The following is a 23,936-nucleotide window of genomic DNA, read 5'->3' as shown; positions in this document are numbered from 1 at the left end:
ATAAGCATTAACACATAACAATTGTCCACATGTATTTTAAGACGCATCCATCATTTCATACCTGAAGTCTTTTCCCATCAGAGGTAATCTGAGGAATCTGATTGTGAATCCTATTTATAAAATCAGAGTAACCTTGAGAAAGAAGCCCATCCTGAATGAGAAGCAAAGAAAAGCATACATTTTTTAATCAATACCTGAATCTTTCTTTCATAAATCAAATGTAGAAAGATAATGGAAATGAATTCATAAACAAACATATCCCCATATTCTCAAAATGATTATTTCCTATCAGATAAAGACAAGTTATAAATTCAACTTTAAACTCCATGTGACTAAAATATGAAAAAGCTGACAATAACCAATCCAAAAACTATACTCCAGTATTCTAGAATGAATACGAGAGATAACCGCTCCTACCATATATCCTTAAGCACATGATTTTAATATGAACAAATGAAAACAAAAATCCTCAGTGCTAAAAAACCACCTCAATTCATATTGAAAATACTTTGGAAGTACATCTCAAGAGGCTCCAAGACATTAATGTCCTTAGAGTTCACATTACGCAACTATGACATGAAAAAATAATTGTAATGTGTAAAATAATCTATGCACCGACAAAGATAGCTATTTGGAGTAAAAAACAAATCAATATATCTAGTCACAAGAGGGGTTAAATAAACCATGAAGTATCCATATAACAGAGCACTAGACAGCCTTTAAAAATTGTTCACAAATAAGGACATGAAATACTTATGATACTTTATTAAGGAAAAAAAAAAGGTTTCTGAGATTCACATACCTTGATTTACCACATAAAATAGTATTTATATAAATACAAGGAGTGGATGAAAATATACCAAACTGGTAATAATGATTATTTCTAGGTATTGGGATCATGACTGAATTGTGTTTTTTTTCATCATTTTAACATATTTTTATCTCCAAAAACATAAGCAAACATTTTTTTTTAAAAGCATAACTATATTTCAACATACAGCTTCATCCAGGACCAGGAATCTAACTTGGGATAAGTTCAGTTTTCCAGTTGACACCAAATCATCTAGTCTTCCTGGAGTGCCAACGACTATATCTACCTGAAAAATATCAAAAGAAGCACCTAATGAAAACCAAAGCACTATTATGATCACCGTAAAACAGCAACCAACAGTGGTTTACTTACAGTGAAAACATGCATACTGAAGCAGTCAGCTCGAAATTCTCAGGACAGGAGCTCTAGATAATGCCCTATTACCAAACCTGTACTTGGTTTGGAATTAATGTGAAGATTTTGGTAACTGATTTTGACATTCTTAACTGTTACGGACAGTCTAATATATAAAACTTGTATTTTCTGAGTGAATTTATGGGAACTCTGAAATCAAACCAGGATTCAAATCCCAGGTCCACCATTACCCAGCTGTGTGACCTCAACTTCGTTCACCTCTTCTAGTTTCAACTTTCTCTTTTTTGAAATGGGCAACACCTTTGGCATTGCAAGACAGTTGTGACAACTGAGAGATGAGATACATAAATCACCTGATGCCTAGTATGCCAGGTGCTTGATAAATGTAGTTATAGTTGATAACGGTGATGATCTGACTACCTCGGAATACATTACTACTTGTCAAGTGCTTATAATGAACAGGCACTGTGCTAATATTTTACAAGTACTGTATCATCTCATGACCACTAAAGAAAACACTATTGTTATTCCCTTTTTTTAAGTAGGCTCCAAGCCCAGTGTGGAGCCCAACACGGGGCTTGAGCTCATGACCCTGAGAGCAACACCTGAGCTGAGATCAAGAGTCGGATGCTTCACTGACTCAGCCACCCAGGTGCCCCAATTAGTCCTATTTTTAAATGAGGAACCTGAAGTTTAGAATACTAAAATCACAAGAACTTAAATGATATAGCTCGTAAGTACCCAAACTGGGATTTCAAACTCAGTCCAAACATGAGAAAAGGTCTAACTCAAGAACAAGTTTTATTGGGCGCCTGGGTGGCTCAGTTGGTTAAGCGACTGCCTTCGGCTCAGGTCATGATCCTGGAGTCCCAGGATCGAGTCCCGCATCGGGCTCCCTGCTCAGCGGGGAGTCTGCTTCTCCCTCTGACCCTCCTCCCTCTCATGCTCTCTGTCTCTCATTAAAAAAAAAAAAAAAAAAAAGAACAAGTTTTATTTAACTTTTTTTTCTTTTAAGATTTTATTTATTTATTTGACAGAGAGAGACACAGCGAGAGAGGGAACACAAGCAGGGGGAGTGGGAGAGGGAGAAGCAGGCTTCCTGCGGGGCAGGGAGCCCGATGTGGGGCTAGATCCCAGGACCCTGGGATCATGACCCGAGCTGAAGGCAGATGCTTAACGACTGAGCCACCCAGGTGGTTATTATTAAGGTAAGTTATTATTTTTTTTTTAAGATTTTATTTATTTATTTATTTATTTGAGAGAGCGAGAAACAGCATGAGAGGGGAGAGGGTCAGAGGGAGAAGCAGGCTCCCCGCTGAGCAGGGAGCCCGATGTGGGACTCGATCCCAGGACTCCAGGATCATGACCTTAGCCGAACGCAGTTGCTTAGCCAACTGAGCCACCCAGGTGCCCTAAGGTAAGTTATTTTTAAAGTGTACATAATGGGACACCTGGTGGCTCAGTTGGTTAAAGTGTACATAAGGATGAGTGTGTGTGAGCACAAATAAGATATTATATAAAATCATTCAATAAATTAGGCAATTCAAAACAAAACTTCTACTCTATTAAACGGCCTGAAAACTCACTTCTATTCTTAATTGTTTTCTCCACTGTAGCCTAAAAACATAACTTTCTCCTAACAAATTTATCACTGTAGTATCATTACTTCAATATCCCACCCCTTGAAAAAGCAGAATACTGCACTGAACAGACTTTTGATTCGAACCAATATGACGCATTTATATTCCCATAAAAAATGAAAGACTTTTCTGAAGCGACTATTTCATTTGTACTGATAACTATAAGGAAGTCTCAATTCATTATAGAGAATATTGCTTGAAAATATGAAGATAAGGCCTGTTTAATGTATTAAGAACCAACTACGTGCCAAGCACTGTGACGACAGGTGCTGTACATAGCAATGAACAAAACATTCTGGTTCTGTGTGTAACATCTCTTTACTAAAGGATTCCAACCCACATGTGAGTTTCCACTCTCAATTTCAGCAGCTAAAGTCAGTGTGAAAACTCACTTTATGTGAAATATAGACACTGGGTCTCTCAGGTTTAAAAAAGGATAAATTGGAAAAACCTGTATAATGGCACCAACTACTCCTCTAGGCCTCAACTGCACATGGTGCATAACTGTGCAACTTCTTAAAACTGTAAAAATTACATAGTTCTACTCTCTCACTCCAAAGCTGACTTCGAGCCCAGCACAAGACATAACATAAGACGACGGCTGAGCCAGAGGATGATGGGAGATCAAAGGCGGAGAGAACACAGATGGAAAGAGCAGAAAGAGAACATATTAGTTCCCTAAGTAGAATGGAACTGAATCCTGTCAAGAAAGCCACAGAATAACACTGCCATTGGATTTAGCCAGTACCAAATTTTAGATATGACTGAGAGAAGCATATAGAATTCCCTAAAACCTCCACAGCTGGAAAATAGAGGAGTTAAGAAGCTTAATAACTTATGAGGAAAATGGATTTGGGTTTGAGGAGCCAAGAATGGGAATGAACATTAAATCCCTTACAACCACTAAAAAATATAGCACAGCAAATAAGAACTTATCAAAGCAATATTACTATCTTAAAATAGTATTAACAAGTACAGTAATAGGATTCTTTGCTTTTAATATGTCACACCAGGTCAATCTAAACCATACGGCATAAAATTTCATTTGACAGGGCACCAATGGAACTGAAGGAAGTGGACATATTTCCTTGCTATGATTCAGTATCAGGTGGGTTAGATTAAATGATAAAATATTTAGGAAAGGAAATGGAAGAGAAATTTGAAACAGGCAAGTTATTTCATACATATGAAATATTTTATGAAGTCATTTCTATATCTAGCTTCACAGAATTGATGGGCCCAGTTAAGAATATTCCCCAGTAATGAGGATCCTGGTCCTAGCTTTGTCCTTTGTAACTGCATGCCTTCGAGCACCCTCTGTAAGACTCCCCTGACCCATATCTGCACTCATTTCCCTCCTCCTGAAACCACAGTTTATCACCTTTCATCCTTCCCTTGGGTCACTGCCAAAACATCTATATTCTCTGCAATCCACTTGATTTCCATTTCTACTCCTAACTCCAGTTTCTTCTTTTTCCATTATCCCCAAAAGAAAGGACTCTTAATTCATGAGAAAGCAAGAAGAAAATCTCCAAGTGATCAAAAGGTAAACCAAAAAAAAAAAAAAAAAAATCACATATGCTGAATTTTGCATGAGGGGTTTGGAAGTAACTACTGTGATGTATACTCTTGGGAAAAGAAAAGACATACTTGCAACATGTTTTTGAACAAATTTTGTTTTGATCTTGTTCTAATTTCAGCCTCACTTGATTTTTCTTGAAACACAACAGAACTACACTGCCAAAATGACAACTCAGAATGTAACCTCTTAAAAATTAAAAGTACAACTTACCCCATTATCCAAAACAGAGAGCTGATCCCGCGCTGCAACACCTCCAATTATCAGAAGCTCCCTGAAATAAATACCATAATGATAACATAGAAAAAGATTAAAGCTTCCTTTATCGTTTGATTTATTCTATCCATTTCTCTTAAGTGGAAATGAAGGTTGAGTTAGGTGAGAAAGAATCTACAACAAAAGGCTGCAGAAGGGTGGAAAGCGAGCACTTCATTTCCAGCAGCCACATAAATGCTAGAGCAGGCCGACGTGCCAAGGAGCACGCGAAAGCTCAGAACCCAGAGGATGCCAGTTCTCATTTGTCTCCATGTCCTCCTGTACTAGGTTAATTGCTGGGGCTCCAAAATCTGCTTTCAATCTATACCTTCTTGGACAGCTGTGGTTGTATGTGTATAAAATATCTCTGAAAGAATATATAAATACCAATTTTTAAAACTTGCCTCCAAGTAGGGTAACTAAAAACTAGGGCGAAAGACTTATTTTTCACAGGATATTCTTTTGTACTGTTTGAATTTTTCTCATTCCTTATAATTTTTTTTTTTTTTTTAACGTTTAGGTTAAGAAAGATCACCTTATGCCAAGGCCACTCTGGGGGGGGAAGAACAGTCTTTTCACCAGTGGCGCTGGAACAAATGGATACGCACATGCGAAAGACTGAAGTCAAACCTCTTCTTTACACTACACAGAAAAATTAACTCAAAATGAATTAAGGTGCAATTATAAGACATAAACCTATAAAACTCTTAGAAGAAAACATAGGGGAAATTTTCATGACTTTGTGTTAGGCAAAGTCTCATCACACACAACACCAAAAACAAAAGCAACAAATGAAAAAAAAAATTGGACTTCATCAATATTAAAAACTTTTGTACTTCAAAGACACTATCAAGAGAGTGAAAATATTTGCAAATCCTGTATCTAATATTACATGGGTACCAGAATATATAAAGAACTCTCACAACTCAACAAAAAGACAACCCAATTGAAAAATGGGCAAAGAATGTGGACATTACAAATGGCCAATAAGCATAAGAAAAGATGTTCAACATCATTAGCTATTAGGGAAATGCAAATCAAAACCATAATAAGATACTACTTCACACCCATTAGGATGGCTACAGTCAAAATGAGAGATAAGTGTTGATGAGGATTTGGAGAAACTGGAACCCTCACACAAAACTAGTAGGAATGTAATATGGTGTTGTCACTTTAGAACACAGTTGGGCGGTTCCTGAAAACATTGAACATGAAGCTACTATATGAGCCAGCAATTCCACTACTAGGTATATATCCAGAAGAAATGAAAATGATGTCCACACAAAAACTTGCACACTAATGTTCACAACACAGTAGCCAAAAAGTGGTAACAACCCAAATGTCCATCAACTAATGGATGCATAAGCAAAAACATGGTGCATGCATATAAATGGGATACTTTTTGGCAATAAAAAAGAACTAAGCACAGATCCACACTGAACCCTGACAACATCATGCTAAGTGAGAGAGGCCAGTCACAAAAAAGCATGTATCACCCAATCCCATTTATGTAAAATGTCCAAAATAGGCAAATCTACAGACAGAAAATATATTGGTGGCTGCCTTGACATGGAAAGGTCAAGAGGAAACCAAATGGCTGTTAACAGGTACAGTGTTTCCTTTGAGGGTGAGGAAAAAGTTTAAAAATTGGTTTTGTTGATAGCTGTATGACTCTGTGAATATAATAAAAACTAAAAGCAACCTGAACACTTTAAAGAGTGGATTGTATGGTATGTGAATTAGACCTCACTAAAGCTATTTACCAAAAGATTGTCTCCTTCTTATAAAGCAGGCAAAATTATTTCCTGATACAGCCAGATAACTTTCAATCAGAAATATCTACCATGTATCTTCCTTTATTAATTTTATTCTTAATGATCAATCTTTTAAAAAATCCTAGAACACACTAAGAAAGTAGATGACTGTAACACTGAGTCTTATAACACTACGACTGATTAAGAATTGGCTTTATGGTTTCCTATCTTCATCTTGAACAATTTAGATAGGAGAAATACACAACACAAAGTGCTTTCTCACCTATGAATGTCCATTATCTTGGCATATTCCCTAACCACCTACCACTCTAGAGCCATTACATTTCCTAAATCTGGTAATACTAGATGCCAGATTATCTAGGTAAGAATCACCTGGAAGAGTTGCCATTCTTAAGAAAACAAAAAATTCTACTTCGTATTCCCTGGAAATTCTGATTCAGTATATCCAAGAGAAGAACAATAAATAATTTATATCTTTAAATAAGGTCCCTAAGTTCCCAGGTTTAGAAACTATGGTCCTTAAATCTATCATTTCTTCTGCTACAATAATCTTATCCACTTTCCTCATCAGATATATTTATCCCTATGAATTTAGCAGAAGATACACACACCCCAATCTATGCTTGTGTGCAAAGCACTGTAGGCTTGAGGAATATAAAAGAACAGCCCTTGACTTAAGGATTGTAAAACTAAGCTGGGATGAGCAAAGCTATGCATACTTAAAACAAGGAACACTAACATGTGACAGTGTATAAGGATTAAGGTGAGGCACACACAGTCAGTGGTATCCAAGGAGGGAGGAAGGACTGGGCTGGTACAGCCAGGTTAGCTTCACAGACTAGGACTTGAGCTGGGTTTTCAAGGAAGGCTCATTTGTACAGAATACCAAAATGAGTAAACCACAATTTTACTTTCTTAACAAATAAATTGATTTTATTATTCATCTTCCCTTCCAGTCCCTGTCCATAAGCATGTTAATCTTTACACATAATTATAGCATAAAAATCCATTCATATTAGCATCTTACATTCTTCCAAAAAACACTCTCTTATGAAGAATTCCAAGTCCCTTACACAAGCAGATGCCCTGGCTGTGTCCTCCAACAGTGACTTTCCCTATCATATCCCCAAGGCATTTTATCCCATTTATTCCATTGTTTCTCTCTCTTTCACACAATCCCCACACTCCCACACTTAATTCTGTGAAAGCAAAGACTTTCTCATTGTTATGGCCCTGATCCTGAGCCTAAGACTTCACACATAGTAGGTATTCAAATAGTTCCCAAATGAGTGACATGCATCAATCCTCAAAATAAAATTAAGAATTATTTTACTGGAAAAATTGCATCAAGTATAATTTATCCCTGAGTAAGTTTAACTTGTAAGAAAGATCAGTATTAAAAAGATGGTCCTGCGTGATGTCAACAATTCCAAGTTTCTGAAATCACACAGTGGTGATGCTGGTACAACCGGACTATGCCAAAAACCACTGAATTGTACACTTTAAATGGTGACTTTTATGGTGTGAGAATTGTGTTTCAATAAAAAACATAATTAACAAAAATCAAGTGGCAAATCAACCCACAGAGTAGTTTATAAAGTATGGCCTTCCCCAAAACAAAAGGGATTGCTAGTGAGCAAGGAGCTCCACAAGATCACCTAACTTACGGTCTCCCCTCAAAGGTACCCAGAGCCCTCTAACTAGGTAGTGACCAGTGAAAGGCCAAATGGAAAGTCCTCATCCCTGTGAGACAGGCTAGACTCAGCTTCCCCAAACGGTTTACCAACATGCTAGAAACAGTGATATATTTTCTACACAAATAAAGTGATGGATCTAAACTGAATGAAATGTTCCCTTTAAAAAATTAATTTTGGGGCGCCTGGGTGGTACAGTCAGTTAAGCCTCCAACTCTTGGTTTTGGCTCAGGTCGTGACCTCAGGGTCATGGGATTAAGCCCCACTTCAGGCTCTGTGCTCAGGGAGGAGTCTGCTTAAGAGTCTCTCTCCTCTCTCCCTCTGCCCCTCCACACCCCCCACCCCCACACACGTGCACACGCTGTAAAATAAATCTTTAAAAAATACAAAAGAAAAAATTAATTCTTACTGATATTGTTTTGTAAACCATGACATTTCATGGAAAAGAAAAATCTCAGTTTACTTACTTTTGAACAAACTTATCAAACAAGAGTTTTAGGGTTGCCTGGGTGGCATCCAACTCTTGATTTCAGCTCAGTCATGATCTCAGGGTTGTGATATCTAGCCTCTGTCTGGCTCTGGGCTGGGAATAAAGCCTGCTTAAGATTCTCACTGCCCCTCCCCCACCTCACCTCCCCATCCCAGCATGAGTCGCTCTCCCTCAGGAAAAGAAAAAAAGAGAAACAAAAACAAAATAAACATTTAAAAAACTTAACAGGAGTTTTATATAAAAACTAAATGCTACTATATATCAAAGTTAAATAGTTACACACTCACACCTGTGCATATGTATGCATACTGAATTTCTACCTCATTTTTTTTTCTTATTCTTCTTCCAAACACCTCAAACCTAAAAAAAAAAGGCATTCAAGCACAAAAGGAAGCTTTACCTTAATTTAGGATTATCAATATATTTCTTAAACTGCTTGACGTTATTCAAAGTTTGTTCAGCTAACTCTCGGGAGGGCTCGACGATGAGAGCTTTTGGAGCGTTGGGGAGAAACTTCGTTTGTGCCACTTGAGCATTACCTTAAGAAAATAAAAACCAGTGGACCATGTTCAAATCACCCCTCCATACCTTTAGTTGTAAAGCATGAGCGCAAATATTCCAATATCAAAATTTTCAATAACTGTCAAAAAGTATAGATGTTCATAAAACAAAATAAAGCTAAGATTCCTAAAATGAACTACAGCTTCTTTAAATTTACTTGCAATGATTGCAATAGATTATATGTCTTGTGATAAAGTAAACAAGCTATAAAATGTATTTACTTTAAGTAACTAAAATTGATTAGCCAACACAATGGTAGAGTATGAGCTTTGGAGTCCGACTGCTTGGGTTTAAATTCAGTTCTACCACTTACTTGCTGTGTGACCTTGGGCAAGTTACGTCAAGTCCCTATTCCTCGAGGTCTTTGTCTGTAAAATGGGAAGAGTACTACCTTATAGGGTTGTGAAGATTAAATAATCTATGTAAAGAACTTAACACAGTGCCATGACACTTAATAAGCACAACTTTATAAATACTAGATATCATCATCATGATTAAGTTCCCCAAAACGCCTAAACTGAAACCAAATACTCAAGAGTTTATGAATTAGGTTTTGAAACTGAATTTTACTGACATGTTAAGTAAAGATGTGTGACTAAACCAGCACAGGGAGCATGTGTAACTCACTATAAGAAGCCTCCTTACTGGAGTTTTCGCCAGTACCCCATTCTTGCAATTCTTACCCACTCAGGAGCAATACCTGTGTGCTGTGATTTAACAACATAACTATCCGATGCCTTGGAAAGAGCAACAAAACCATCTTTTGGTGGAAACTTAAATTCTTCTTCACCGAAGTTAAATTTTAGTTCGGCATTCTAGCATGGAATAAAGGGAGAAAATGAAAATTCTTAACCTAACAGCAAACTAACCAGTACAAAATAAAGCGTATCAAAGTAGCTCATAATCATAGCATCATTTTTCTGATTACCTTCAAAACACAAGCAGGAAAGAGGGCTTGGTTCTTCATATGTGGTGGTATTTCAAATGCCAAACCAAGGTCCTTTCCTAAAAAAAAAAAAAAAAAGAAAAGAGAGATTGAGGAAAGTGAAATGATCAGAAAAGAACATCCACATGTTCACATCATCAAATCTACCAACCTACCCGCATTCATGCTTTCCCATCCTATTCCCACGGATAAATTGGATTGCCTAATGTCAAACTCTTCACTTTCTTACTTTACTCCTACAAGTGCCCCTTCACCTGCTCTACATTTTCAATCATTCCCTTCATACTGATCACTTCCATTAGACACAAGATAGTCCATGGCATACAAGCATACTATAACATTAAAACACAGACAACCTCCTTGAATCCACATCTTCCTCTATTTACCTTCTATTTTTCTTCTCTCATTTGTAGTGAAACTCCCTGATTTCCATTTTCACTGTGTCATTTCATTTCATCCCATTCTCTATTGAAGTGATTCCCAATCAGGCTCCCCCCAATTCACCCATCACGCTCACCAAACAGAGATCATCAGTGATATCCACTTGCCAAACCCAGTAGTTAATCTTGATCTTTCTTTCTAGGCTATACCCATCAGCAGCACTGGATACAATCTGATTCTTCCCTTCTTCAAATACTTTCTTCACCTGTACTACAGGACCTCAATCTCTCTTGGTTCTCCTCCTCCTTCACCTCTGCTAAGATTCTCCACAATTTGCTGACTTCTAACCAAAAGAACACCCCAGGACTCAGATCTCTCCTATTCCTTATTTACTCTCATTCCCTAGGTGATCTCATTCAGTCCTCTGGGTTTAATTATCATCTATAAGCCAATGTCTCCCAAAGCTGTATCTCCAACCCTGACCTCCTGACTTACGCATTTAACCACTTACTTGACTTCACCACTTAGATGTGTAATAAATATCTCAAATTTAATATGCCCCAAATAGAACCCCCAGCATCCCACTGGCTCCCTATCTACTGCTCCCATGCCTGCCACTCTGTTTTTAACACAGAAGCCATGATATACGGTGAACGTGAAGAGAGAAGATATCAATTCTCTACTCAAAACCCTAATGGCTTCCAATCTCACTCAGAAAGTTTGTATATGGTCTGGCCTCACGACCCCAACTGACCTAACATCCTACCATCCCGCTCCATGCTTAGTGTGTTCCAGACCCACTGGCCTCCTCAATGTCACTCAAATACCTCAAGCACACTTTTGTCTCAAGGCCTTTGTATTTACTGCTCCCTCTGCTTGAAATACTCTTTGAAGATTTCTGTACGGCCCACCCCACCCAACTCATTCAGATTGCTACTCAAATGGCACCTTATCAGAGAAGACTTCTCTGACCACCCAGTCTAAAGTAGCTTACCCCTAGACGGTTATCACCCTCCAGTCCCTTACCCTGATTACACTCCTTTCAGTGTACTTGTTCCAACCTAACATATTATGCATCTGTCTGTCTCTCCCCACCAGGAGGTAAGCCACAAGATGAAACATGTTTGTCTACTCCATCTTCTGCTCTATCTCCAGCACCTACCAGTGTGCCTGGCACAGAGTAAATGCTCAATAAGTACTGGTTCAAAAGAAGGGCAGGGAGGGAGGGAGGACTGAAGAAGAGGGTAAGGGAATTATAAATCATAAATATTGGCTATCTATCTTCTCTAAAAAGACAATCCATTGAGGAGTGCCTGGGTGGCTCAGTCGGTTAAGCAGCTGCCTTCAGCTCAGGTCATGATCCCAGGGTCCTGGGATCAAGCCCCACATTGGGCTCCTTGCTCTGCGGGGAGCCTGCTTCTCCCTCTCCCTTTGCCTGCCTGCCTGCCACTCCCCCTGCTTGTGCTCTCTCTCTATCGCTCTCTGTGTCAAATAAAAAAAATAAAAAAAAAGACAATCCATTGAAAGTTTACCATTTTTGGAGAATTTGATATGCCCTTTATCTATATCGAGGTAACATCCAATGGTATCATGCATAGTGAATTCCTAGAAAAGTAGAAAGTGAAATGCTGTTTATAGTAAAAAAAATTGTAAATTAAAGCTAAAAGTTCACGTACAGCTACATCAAAAGTAGTCAGTGCTTCAAAATAATTTCTTGAAGCCCTAATGGAGGTGTTAAAAATCCCTACTGGGGAAACTGGGTGGCTCAATCAGTGCAGCACACAACTCCTGATCTCAGGGTTCCGAGTTCAAGTCCCATGTTGGGTGTAAAGATTACTTAAAAGTAAAATCTTTAAAAACAAAACAAACAAAATGCCTATTACAGCAAATCATATATCATAGTAGAGGCATCTTGACAGGCTTTTTAGAGTCAACATGATATTCAGGCTCATCCACATTACTATAGATTTAGACTTGACAGAAAACCACATTTAGATTCACCACGACTAAAAATAAGAGAACATATGCATTCAAGTCAAAGCCAAAAATCAAAATGGGTGAAAACAGAGACAAAGTAATGTATTTTAGAGAGGCTAATAAATGGCATAAGAGAAAAATATTTATCTCATTTTGTAACATTTCTTCGCTGAAATCCAAATCTGAACTTTCTGTGGAAAATATTCAGAAAATCCACTTGAATTTCAGAGTCCCTTTTATACCCCTAGACATGTCACAAGTGACCAAATTAAGTACACAAGAAAACTTACTAATGCTACAATTAGGTCGATAATGCAACTTACCTCTCCATAATTATCAAATTGTTTATTATGGGATTTCTTTCCTGTTCCACCAAAGCCAAATCCGAACTTGTCAGTACCTAGATTTTAAAATGTGTTTATGTGGTTAAAAGTAAATATAAAACTAAATCTATAAATCTACAAAAACTTGAAGCATCTATGCAATATCGTGTGGTACATACTGATGCATACTAACTGTACTCTGACTTCACTCATATTCTTAACCTTCTTCCTCCTGTTTTACACTGTAATAATATGTATTTTTTTAGTACTTCAAATCTTTTTGGAACACAGTGAGGTATAAATAGATTTATTATTTCCAAGTCTTGAAAACATAAACTTTGTGTGGTTAAGCTTATGATTTTGCTCCCTGCTATAATAAAATGTCAACAACCCACAAATATAAATCCGTAAATTCAGTTTATTTTAGAAATGCTTACCTAGGTCTAAGGAAGCCTGCATGGAAGACCACCCAACTCTGCATAATCCTTGGTCATGACAGGATACTTCATAGTAGTGCTTCCCTATAAGGGCAAAATACTTTGAGATTTATACACACCTATGAATCATTTACCATGTAGCCACTTTCCCATTATTTCTGAATTACAATTTGTATGTTCCAAATGAAGAACTATCGATCTTTCTATAACATTAGAAATCTTTTCAGATCCTTGATTTAAAGCTACTTAAAGTTGATACAGGTAAAAATGCTATTTAAATACCTTTCGTTAATCCTTTAGTAGCTCTGCATCCATGCCACTCCTTCACTTCTCTGCTTTGACAACAAAGACCATCAGACCCAATTGCTGGATTTGAGAAAAACACAAAAAACCATGTCAGTACAGATTATATCAAATTAAGCATCCTGAAACAAATATCATTCAGTCACCAATAAAATAATTGCTTCACTTGACTTGTTGCAACGTTCCAAACACCGAGACTTACTGATTTCTGAGTAATAAGATCTTCCCCACAAGTAATCGCCCTTATTAATCCCTTGGGGGGCCTTGGCCATGTGGCGGACTAGTTCCTATACTGTTATCTGTTAACTAGGACAAGATTTTACTGCATCAAGTCTGGAAAGTAATCAACACAGCACCTAATCTCACTCCCACTGACAGTGTAGCTGTATCACCAACACAAATGTGTTTAGACAACCATTCTCTAGAGTCTTTTAAAGAAATGGATCCTCAGAGGGGATGGAGCACTCACTCATCAATACCTGTTGCTGATTTCATGCTTAAATTAGAGCTTAAGCAAATACTACACTAAAAGGAAAACAGGAAGTATCTCTGGCTTGTCTCTGGCTTCTTCCCCAATCCATGGATCCAGATCCATTAAGAGAAAGCAGGAAAAAGCACAAATAAACAAACCTGTCATTGTTATTTGCTAATATTAGGACGCTAAAAAATCATGTTCTATATTCTACCTCACGGTCAGTCACAGTGCTTATTAGAGCTTACTGACTCTAAGGAAAGCTTATGGCTTTTGTCGGTACTGGGAAGAAACTATAACTTCTGTCCTGGCTCAGGCTTGCAACCCATATTCAGCACCTGAATGTAAAACAAACTTTCAAGAAAAGCATCTCATCACACATCACCAGAAATTAATTTATTCAAAGTATAAATTCTTACTCATATGGGTACTACATTCTGTAAAACTTTGAACTTTTGTTTTTTTTGAAGATTTTATTTATTTATTTGGCAGAGAGACACACAGTGAGAGAGGGAATACAAGCAGGGAGAGTGGGGGAGGGAGACGCAGGCTTCCCGCCGAGCAGGGAGCCCGATGTGGGGCCTGATCCCAGGACCCTGGGACCACGACCTGAGCCAAAGGCAGACACTTAACAACTGAGCCACCCAGGTGCCCCAAAACTTTGAACTTTTTAAAAGGTTCTCCAAGCAATGGCAAATCCTTAAAATTCTTATATTTAAAATTCTTTATGCACGTATACAGACATAAACTTTATATAAATTAGAGGTCATATGGTGGAGAGCAGCAATTTGGATGTTTTTGGCTCGTTGGGGCATGATTCCTCATGCCCATTCTCAATTTCTTTGCATCCTGCTTTTCTTACTCACCAACACCTGGTGAAAATTTCTCCAAGTCAACACTGTAGTTCTGATTCATTCTCTGTAATGGCTACACGGTAGTCCTCAGATACACCCTAATCTGTGTTAACCAATCTCTTAGCAATAACATTCATTTTGTTGTCAGTTTTTACCATTACAAATAATGCTGTATGAAACAGCTTTGTATGTATATCCTTATATACTGACACATTTATTCTAATGGGCTAGACCTTCCAGAAATAAATACATATTTTTATTTTAATCGGTAATGCTAAACTGCCTTCCAGAAAGGCAATAATTTGTTAGGTTGGTTATCACTCTATTCAATTCTTACCAATAAATGGGTATAAAAAAATATCTCACTGTAACTTTAATTCCCATTTCCCTACTATCTATAAATGTTATTTTTGAATGTTTTGAACGTTATTTTTGGATTTGCTCTTCTGTGAACTGCCTATTCGTACCCTCTGCCCACTTTCATAAGTAGCTTAATCTGCTATCTATGCAAGAACCACTCACCAGTTTATAAGTATTCTTTATATTTCATCAACATTGCAAGTGTTCTCTATTTTTTTTCGGTTGACTTTTTTCTGTGGTATCTTTCCCACGTATTTTTTTTAATTGTATACAAATAAACCTCTTATCTTTTACAATTCCCAAGTTTCCTCTTTGGGTTAGGAAAACTCCCCCACCTCAAAACTGTATATGTAGTTTTCTATATTTAAATTATATACCCATAAAAATACCCATAAAATATACCAAAAATACCCATAAAATATACCAAAAAAATACCCATAAAAATATATGGGCACCTGGGTAGCTCAGTCGGTTAAGCATCTGCCTTCGGCTCAGGTCATGATCCCAGGGTCTGGGATCGAGCCCCATGTTGGGCTCCCCGCTCAGCAGTGAGTCTGCTTCTCCTTCTCCTTCAACCCTCCCCCTGCTTGTGCTCTCTCACTCTCTCTCACTCTTTAATAAATAAAATCTTTAAAAAAAATAAAAATTATACATATATGTATATTTAAATCCTAAGTACATGTAGAATTTGTTTCTAATTATAAGTTAATTTTACATTGCTCCAGATGGAGCATCAATTATGCCAGCGCCCTTACTGAATAAATCATCCTTTTTCCCACTGAAATGTTGTTTTCTGCATATTAACTTATCATATATACTGCAGCATATTTCCATTATATTCCAATGACTTACTTGACTATTCCTATGTCACTACTAAACTACTTAAACGTAGTGACTATATTCTAGTATCTGGTAAATTAAATCTTCATTTACTATTCTTTTTCATAATTTTCTTGGTATTCTCAGGTATTATTAAAAAAACAAATTTCTTACAAATAAGCTGCTAAAATCTATCCACTTACCAAAAGCAGATCCTCTATCATATGGGTTCATTTGCCATTTGTTGAGCACTAAAATTAAAATAAGTCACACACAATCATACGAAATTAAAAACATTCTCTAAAAAATATATTTTATATTTTATATGATACCTTAATTCCTCTAGATTTAATACGATTTTACAAATTATTTGGAATATACAAGTAAACGTTTTGCTCTTTTTATTAAAGGCAAAATTGAAAGTGAAAGGCAATAATCACTGCCTTATGGGCTAAAGCCTTTTCTCCTCACTTGCTTCACTGCACTTGGTAAGAGATGGAGCTGATCTCTGTCGTAACTATGAAGGCACTGATAAAATGAAGCCTTGGTAACTAAACACGTTGAAATAAATGACCAACATATCAGGATCTAGTTAATCATCATTTTTAAAAAAAAGCAAGTCCTTTAAATAAGTCAATATCACATTCAAAAGTCACAATTTTTTTCCCTTCTCACTTGCATAGAACCAGCATTTTCCTTTTTTAAAACATCTTAATAGTCTACGGATAACCAAAGAATTGTAATAGCTAAAGAACTCTATATGTTTTCAGGCCTAATTTCCTGCCCAAGGTAGAAATCTTTTCTAGATTACTTGTGGTCAAATGATATCTACCATCTGCTTAAACACTCTGATGGCGAAGTAACTTACTCTTGAGGTTCTCTCTCTCATTGTGGGCTCCATCTAATTACTAGTAAGTACTTAAACAGAAATCTTCATTAGATTATTTCTAATTAGTCCTGGTCCTTTCTAGAACAGTTATTTTCTCTCCAGATCCCTTCAATGATTTTACAATTATGTCATCTCTTTTGTGCTTGTTTCTTAAACTACTACCATTCTGGTTATCCTCCTCTGGAAATATTCTCTTTTATCACCATCTCTCATAAGTGATGGTTTATAGTTGTTACAAGTTCTAAAACTATTTTTGAATAGGCCAATAGTCTAAAGAGTTCATATCCATTATCTCACAATTTATTTACAAATGAGTTCATTCTATGAACGATCCAACATTGTTACTTTCAAATTACTGAGAAGAAAAATGTTGATATGCCAAGTTCATTCCACTTAAGCTTGCTATTTTGTCACAATCCCGTTTTGTATCATGAAACAAATGTGACTTAAAATACAGAACAAATTTTGTCAAAATATAACAAAACCATAGATTACTCAAGGTAGAACGGGATTCAGAACCATTTAATGAAAGCAACACAATTTACAGATGAGGAAATTGATGTTAAGATTATCCATGGCATAGACAGGACTGAAAATCCTAGTAAAGGATCAATCTCCATGTAAATAGGACTAAACATAACGCACTTTAAAATTTACACTTTACATTTTAACTTCCTGGACTCCTTTCTTATCTTAAGGGAAAAACAATGCATGCCTCCTTTCCCTGTGGAAGGCAGTATTTCCCACCATCATGGACTTTTATTCCATCAATTTTTCATAAAATCCTTAATACTTTTGTAAAACATTGTACCAATTTATCTTTAATACTAAACGTAAAAGGTATTAAGAAAAACATTAAAATAACTAAATATAATTTCCAAAATGCCAGTGTTTTCTCAAAGAAAGCACTATTAGTATTTTAGGAGGGACAATATTTCACTGTTTATGCTGTAAATGGCATTTAGCATCCCTGATTTCCAGGGCACCCAATGCCAACAGCCCTATCCCCCAAATATTGACAGTAAAAACGCACACTCTCACCTCCCATCTGTCAATGCCAGGAATGAGAATTACTATTTTTACACAAAAGGAAAATATTAATATGCAAAACTTACCTGAAGCACCAGTTTTAATTGTTGTTTTTCCTTTTTTGCCTTCCTGTTGGTCTTTCAGAGTTTCATAAACTATCTGGATAACTGGAATACTGAAAGCCTATCAAAGAAACAATAGTTCTCTACATGAGTATTCAGATATTAATGACAGTTTAACAGTCAGTGTTACAAAAGTTACACATGCACATTAAATAATTACATATTCCAGATTGCTACTCTAATTTCATTTGCCCAAACTCAAAATACCAGCAAGATAACAAGAGAGTTGATTAAATGAAGGAACCAGGAGGCAGCTGATAACCCAAAACCATAAACAATGGGGACCTTCAGAACAATCTCAAAGAGGAAAAATACTGTCCAGTCTGACAAACTGCTTCCCTGGTCCAGGCCAACAGGAGAGCCACCTCTATGTGCAGCCTCTTTATTACTAGAGCCATTGCATTAAAATTCAGAAATAAATATAAATACTAAAGATACTACAACTCTTTATCCAAGATCAGTTTAAAACTGTACTAGTCTTAAACCTATACTCTTGCACATCTTATTTCAGAATTAGCTGGCAACTAAAATATCATTCTCAGTGGCAAGCAATCAATTCCTTACATTTTGGAAAAGGTTGTTTTATTAACTATTCAAAGTAAAAACTACTGTTCAAACTTGCTGTAAAAATCAACTCTTACAAAGTAAGTCAATTTAAGTTTCTTACTTACACCAGTTTTTCCACTTCCTGTTTCCGCAGCCTAAGTGGGAAAAAAATAGTTGAGTTTACAATTTAGGTTGTCAATTAAAAAAGTCAAATTAACATGACAGCATGGAGAAATCTTTAAGACTTGACTGGCTACTGTAATTTTCACAGTGCCTCTAGATTCCTCAGGTTTCTTCAGTCAACTGTGACTACTGCCAATCTTGTCACTTCTCCCCCATCCCTCAAGAATCTGCTTTCCCCTTTCCTTTCCCATTGCTACCATTCAAATCCAAGCCCTCATCGTTCTAACCTAGATTACTACAGAAGGATCCCAGCAGCATCTAATCTCTGAGCTGTACTACAAACTGCTACCAAATCAGTCTTCATAAATACACAGTTCTAACGACATAACACATCCCCAGTTAAAAATTTCCAGTGATCCCAGGATACCTGAGGCGGCTCAGTCGGTTAAGTGTCCAACTCCTTGTTTTGGCTCAGGTCATGATCTCAGGGTTGTGGGATGGACCCCTACATCGGACTCCAGTCTTGGGGGAGTCTGCTTAAGATTCTCTCTCCCTTTCCCTCTGCTCCTCCCCCACTCCCGGCTCGTGCAGGCATTCTCTCTCTCTAAATAAATTTTTTAAAAATTTCCCATGATTCCCCCCTCCAACAAATACCAATTCTTTAACATGACACTTGAGAAAGAGCCCAAATAATCTGACCCACTATATACTTCCCATCTTATCTCAAGTTATACACCTCCCCCCACACACACATACATTTCATGCTACCATCTAATTGAATTATTCTGGGATCATATCCTGCATTCTCCTACTCACTGTTGTTGTTGATACATTCTCTACGTATAGCGCATTTCTCTTTCATCTTTCCTTTGTCCAAAATATACTTCCCCCAAGTACAGCCCCTTGTATGACAGACATTTATCTGTGTATCTGTCTTACTATGCTACTGGATTTAAGCTTCTCAAGGGTAAAGACTGCATCTTATTCACCTTTGTGTTCCGCACAACTTCTGCCTCATTACTTTGAATACAGTATGTGTATCCTAAATGTTTGTGAATAAAAGTAATTTGGTGAAAATAACATTTCTAAGCCTATGGAGCTCTTCAAGTGGGTCACAAACAGCCCCAGAATGTGTGTCCTCAGCTCCCAAACACCTCCCCAAATGTAAACATACCATAAGTACATCACCGCCTCCTAGGATCAGTGGGATAGATTCAGCCTGGATATCAGTTGGGAGACTAAAAGAACCATATTTTGAAGAATTTTAGTTAGTAAAAAGAGAAGCACCTATGCTAAATAAGTTATGTTAAACTATAAACCTAAAAGAGAACTTTATTTGGTAAATAGCACCGATCTTTTCCAGTTAAAAATAAATCAAAGTTTAAAAAGGAAGCTTTCTATAATTTAAGAGAATCTTAAGAAAAACTGAATTTTAGTTACTCAACTAGACTCAAAAATATTTTGTAAGTTGACTAGCCACTGTTTAAATTACTGAACATTGTTGTCACAGGTACATTTAAGCTTTGTGTACTTACAGCCAATCCATCTCTTCCACAGCTTGAGCAATCTCAGGCATAACACCCATCTCTGAAAATAAAAATTCACTTTAAAAAACTGAACATATTAAACTTAAATAATACTGCTTTTAAAATTACTGTTGAAAGAAAAGGGAAAAGGCTTTGGAGCATAGTTGCTATTTAGTACCTCCAGACTATGGCACCATTAAAAGAGTATAGTTAACAGACTTGAGTTAAAATACAAACCCTCACCAGCAAAGCGACCTTAAGCGAGCTCCAGAGCTTACGAAGCTATAAACCTATTTTCTCCACACAAAATCACACTAACGTGACCTGCCTTGCAGGGCTACAGGAAGATTACAGTTGGTAACACGTAATACATCTGACACAGTCGTCACTCGATACACAGTAGCCACCAGTGAGTGCTTCCTTCCTATGACTGGTGAAAAATCCGCCAGAGTTGGAGAGAGGTTTCTCAACCAACATCTTGGTTGTTTTATACAGAAATAATGTGGAAGTCATGTGCCTTGACTATTTGCGGACCATGTGATTAGCCTCAGCGATCTGAGAAAAGTGGACAGCCAAGTGGAGAGAGAGGCCCACACTTATTGGCAACCATAATCAATCAAACTCTGGCTAACTAAAAAGGGAGGGGCCGAGTGAAAACTTGAGTAACTGGAAGTCACAGCTGAAGAACTACTGTTCTTAATTGTTCAGATATTTAAATAATGCACTTTGAAGCCAGTCCTAAATTAATAGATTTGGTTATTTCTGATTGTATTTTGTCATTTTTGTCATTTCTCAAATGAACTGTAGAGGGTAGTTACACATGTAGTTAGTTGGATTGTGTAGACCTGCTTTCCAAATAAGTAATTTTTAAGTCTGCATTTACAAAATGAAGCTTTTATTATTACTACAAAAATACATATTTCTATTCAAAAATTAACAACACTCAAACATTCCTAAGCCCCAGAGATAACCAATTTGGAAATTTTTTATTTCTTATAATTATTTGTGAAAAGGCACAAATCTACACATTGAATATATGCACCGGAAAAACAGCTTTCTTTGCATGTGAGAAGAATCATACTAGCAATTAACATAATAGGTACAACACTAAAACTTTAGTACATAGTCAACTAGTTAATATAAATATTAACTATATGGGTAAGTATGAAAATCGTTTTCAAAAAAAGTTCTCCTACCTCTAAATCTCCCCAGGAAAATCCACAGATCAAAAAACTAATCAAGATCTGAAGCTGTATATCCAAGCAGACCTTTCTAAGAATTGCTCCCATTAGAGTCCAGCTATATTCTCTCTCTACAATCTAAGTGCTTGAAAAAAGGGGAGTGATGGTCTTAAATATGCTGCAGTCTCTACTGCGAGCTCAAGTTGCCTGTGAAATGGGATACTGCGCGCAGCGACCAGACTGCTTTCAGCAAATTCTAGACGTCTTGTTCCATCCTAGTCGTGTTCTCTGCATGTTTGCTTTGGAACCATGTTTTCTCTAAATAGAACACTTCACTATTTAAGGGAAAAACAGGAATATTCATGCTCTGTGATTCCACGTCTTTATTTCCTATCACAGACTCTAACATTCTTGAAATTTGTGCCTGACTCCCAAAGAAGCAAACCTATAAAATGACAATCTGGAACTGCTCTAACATCTCAGGCTCTAAAATCTTGTTGTAGGAGAGCCGGGGAAAGAAAACCAGCTACCACTCTAAGTGGACGCCGCCTCGCCTCCATTTAGGAGATGCAACTAACACTAACCAGAAATCCTCTCTGGTGACTTAAGGATGTGGAATTCCTAACGTTCTTACAGGAGTAAACTGAAGGAAGCACAGTACTGTGTTATATCAGAAGTCATCTTAATAGGTTCAGAACATTAAACGATATCAGGCCTAACTTGATACATTTACGGTTACATAAATCCACCACCTTTAGTATGTATAACGTTTATGGAAGCTTCGTAAAATTATGGATGTAAAAAGGATGACAGAGAAGAGGGAAAAATCACAACTCTGGGGTTAAATATGCCACCTCGAATTACTGTTTGGAATAAAGGAGGGGATCATACAGCAAATAAAGAACAGATGAGCTTTCAAAACGTATGCTGCGCGAGTGTGTATGCGGACGAACGTGCTTCAATATTTAACGTTAATGCTGCTATCACAGCGTTTAACAACAAATAAATAGTAGACGTGTGCCTGGCGCTTTTCGTTCCAGAAAGGCTTGGAAAGACTGACAGAGGCAGGACGGTCACGTCCGGCTGAGCCCTGCCCACGCGCCGCCGCCCGTCGGCCGGGCCGAGCCCCAGGCGCGCGCAGAAAAGGGTCCCCGAGCACCGCTGCCACGTCGAACGGGCAGGAGGCCTAGCGCTCCGCCGCCGCATCGTTTCCGCGGCCGCGGGTCCCCGGGCGGGCGGGCAGGCCAGCCAACGTCCGGGCAGGAAGACGAGGGGGAGCAGGGGGCGCCCGGCCAGCCCCTAGAGAAAAAGGCACTCGCCAACACCGAGGCGCACCGGCCCGGCCCCCGCGAGGGGTCTCCCCGCAGTTCCGAGACCGCTGCGGACAGCTCCCTCCCGGGCCGCGCCGCACCTGTCCGCCCCCGTCCCATGGCTCCCCGAGGGCTGCCCCAGCACCGGGGCGCGGATGGAGCCGCCCGCAGCCCCCGCCCCGCTCCAAAGACGCACCAGAAAAGGCCGCCATCTTCGCCCGGTCGTGCGCGGCTCCGCTCGCTCGCTCTCACTCCCTCCCTCCGCACGGACACGCTTCGCAGTGGCAGCGCGCGCTTCCGGCCCTCGGTCTGCGGCTTTCCGAGTCCGGGCAGGACCCCAGCCCCGGGAGAACCGTTCCGGCCGAAGAAAAGGCCCGCCCTGGAGCGCGCCGCGCGTTGCCCAGGTTCAGCTGGACCTCGCCTTCCGCAGGGACCCCGCCTTCCGCAGGCACCCGTCATCATCATTAGCCGTGCTAATGGTTTCCGTTTACTTAGAGCGTGCCACGTGTCACCAGGACCACTTTTCCACACGTGAGGAACCAGACGTTATGTGATGAGGGGCACACAGTGGCCCAGGATGATCTGATACTAAAACATGGCCCTCTCCGCAGCCTCTCTGAGCACCCCCAGCCTCTGAAGATGAGCACCCAAGACATTCACTTAAGGCTTTTGATTTGGGTCTCCCCACCTCCCCGACACGGGGTCTGATGTACTGAGCAATCCAAGGTTGTTTGACTGCCGTGCCTTTTTGACTCCTTTCTCTTTGCAGAGTGAGAGGAAGAGTAAATGAATGTTTAATCCTACCCACACCTCCTGTCAGGTAGTGTTAGTATTTTTAGATGAGGACCGAAGATTCAGGAAAGTTTAACTCCTCTACAGCCACACACAGTTACTACGAGGCAGCGTGGCGTCTGAGCCTTGTGCGCATCACTGCAGGGTGCGTGCTGTACCATCTTTAGGCTGCCCCGGGATGACACGAAGGAAAGTGAACCCCTCAGGCAAGATGCGTGGACCGAGTTAGAAGTACAACTGCAGGACCCCCACTTCCTGAGTAACCTGTGTAACCTTAACAAGTCTGGGCTTCCGTTTACTCCTCCGTAAAATACCCATGAATAATAGTACCTGCCTGATAGGATTGTTACGAAGATTCAACAAAAT

General features: G+C 38.6%; 1 protein-coding gene across 1 annotated transcript in view; it reads right to left on the bottom strand.

Annotated features, from left to right (window-relative positions):
- Positions 1–23,133, bottom strand: part of DDX1 (DEAD-box helicase 1) — a 34,550-nt gene extending 11,417 nt beyond the window's left edge. The window contains exons 1-16 of the mRNA XM_036115615.2: positions 22,975–23,133; positions 20,297–20,348; positions 19,936–19,999; positions 18,764–18,793; positions 18,057–18,153; positions 16,256–16,303; positions 13,527–13,610; positions 13,245–13,328; positions 12,808–12,884; positions 12,040–12,112; positions 10,109–10,185; positions 9,881–9,995; positions 9,020–9,158; positions 4,619–4,679; positions 999–1,097; positions 62–151 (exon numbers count right to left, since the gene is read on the bottom strand). Of these exons, the coding sequence (XP_035971508.1) occupies positions 62–151; positions 999–1,097; positions 4,619–4,679; positions 9,020–9,158; positions 9,881–9,995; positions 10,109–10,185; positions 12,040–12,112; positions 12,808–12,884; positions 13,245–13,328; positions 13,527–13,610; positions 16,256–16,303; positions 18,057–18,153; positions 18,764–18,793; positions 19,936–19,999; positions 20,297–20,348; positions 22,975–22,990 (1,206 nt within the window). The 5' untranslated portion in view covers positions 22,991–23,133. The remainder of the gene's footprint in view (positions 1–61; positions 152–998; positions 1,098–4,618; positions 4,680–9,019; positions 9,159–9,880; positions 9,996–10,108; positions 10,186–12,039; positions 12,113–12,807; positions 12,885–13,244; positions 13,329–13,526; positions 13,611–16,255; positions 16,304–18,056; positions 18,154–18,763; positions 18,794–19,935; positions 20,000–20,296; positions 20,349–22,974) is intronic.
- Positions 23,134–23,936: the final 803 nt, after the last annotated feature.

Source organism: Halichoerus grypus, chromosome 10 (genome assembly GCF_964656455.1).
Source record: "Halichoerus grypus chromosome 10, mHalGry1.hap1.1, whole genome shotgun sequence".
Classification (NCBI taxonomy): Eukaryota; Metazoa; Chordata; class Mammalia; order Carnivora; family Phocidae; genus Halichoerus; species Halichoerus grypus.
This window is presented reverse-complemented; position numbering and strand designations above follow the sequence as displayed.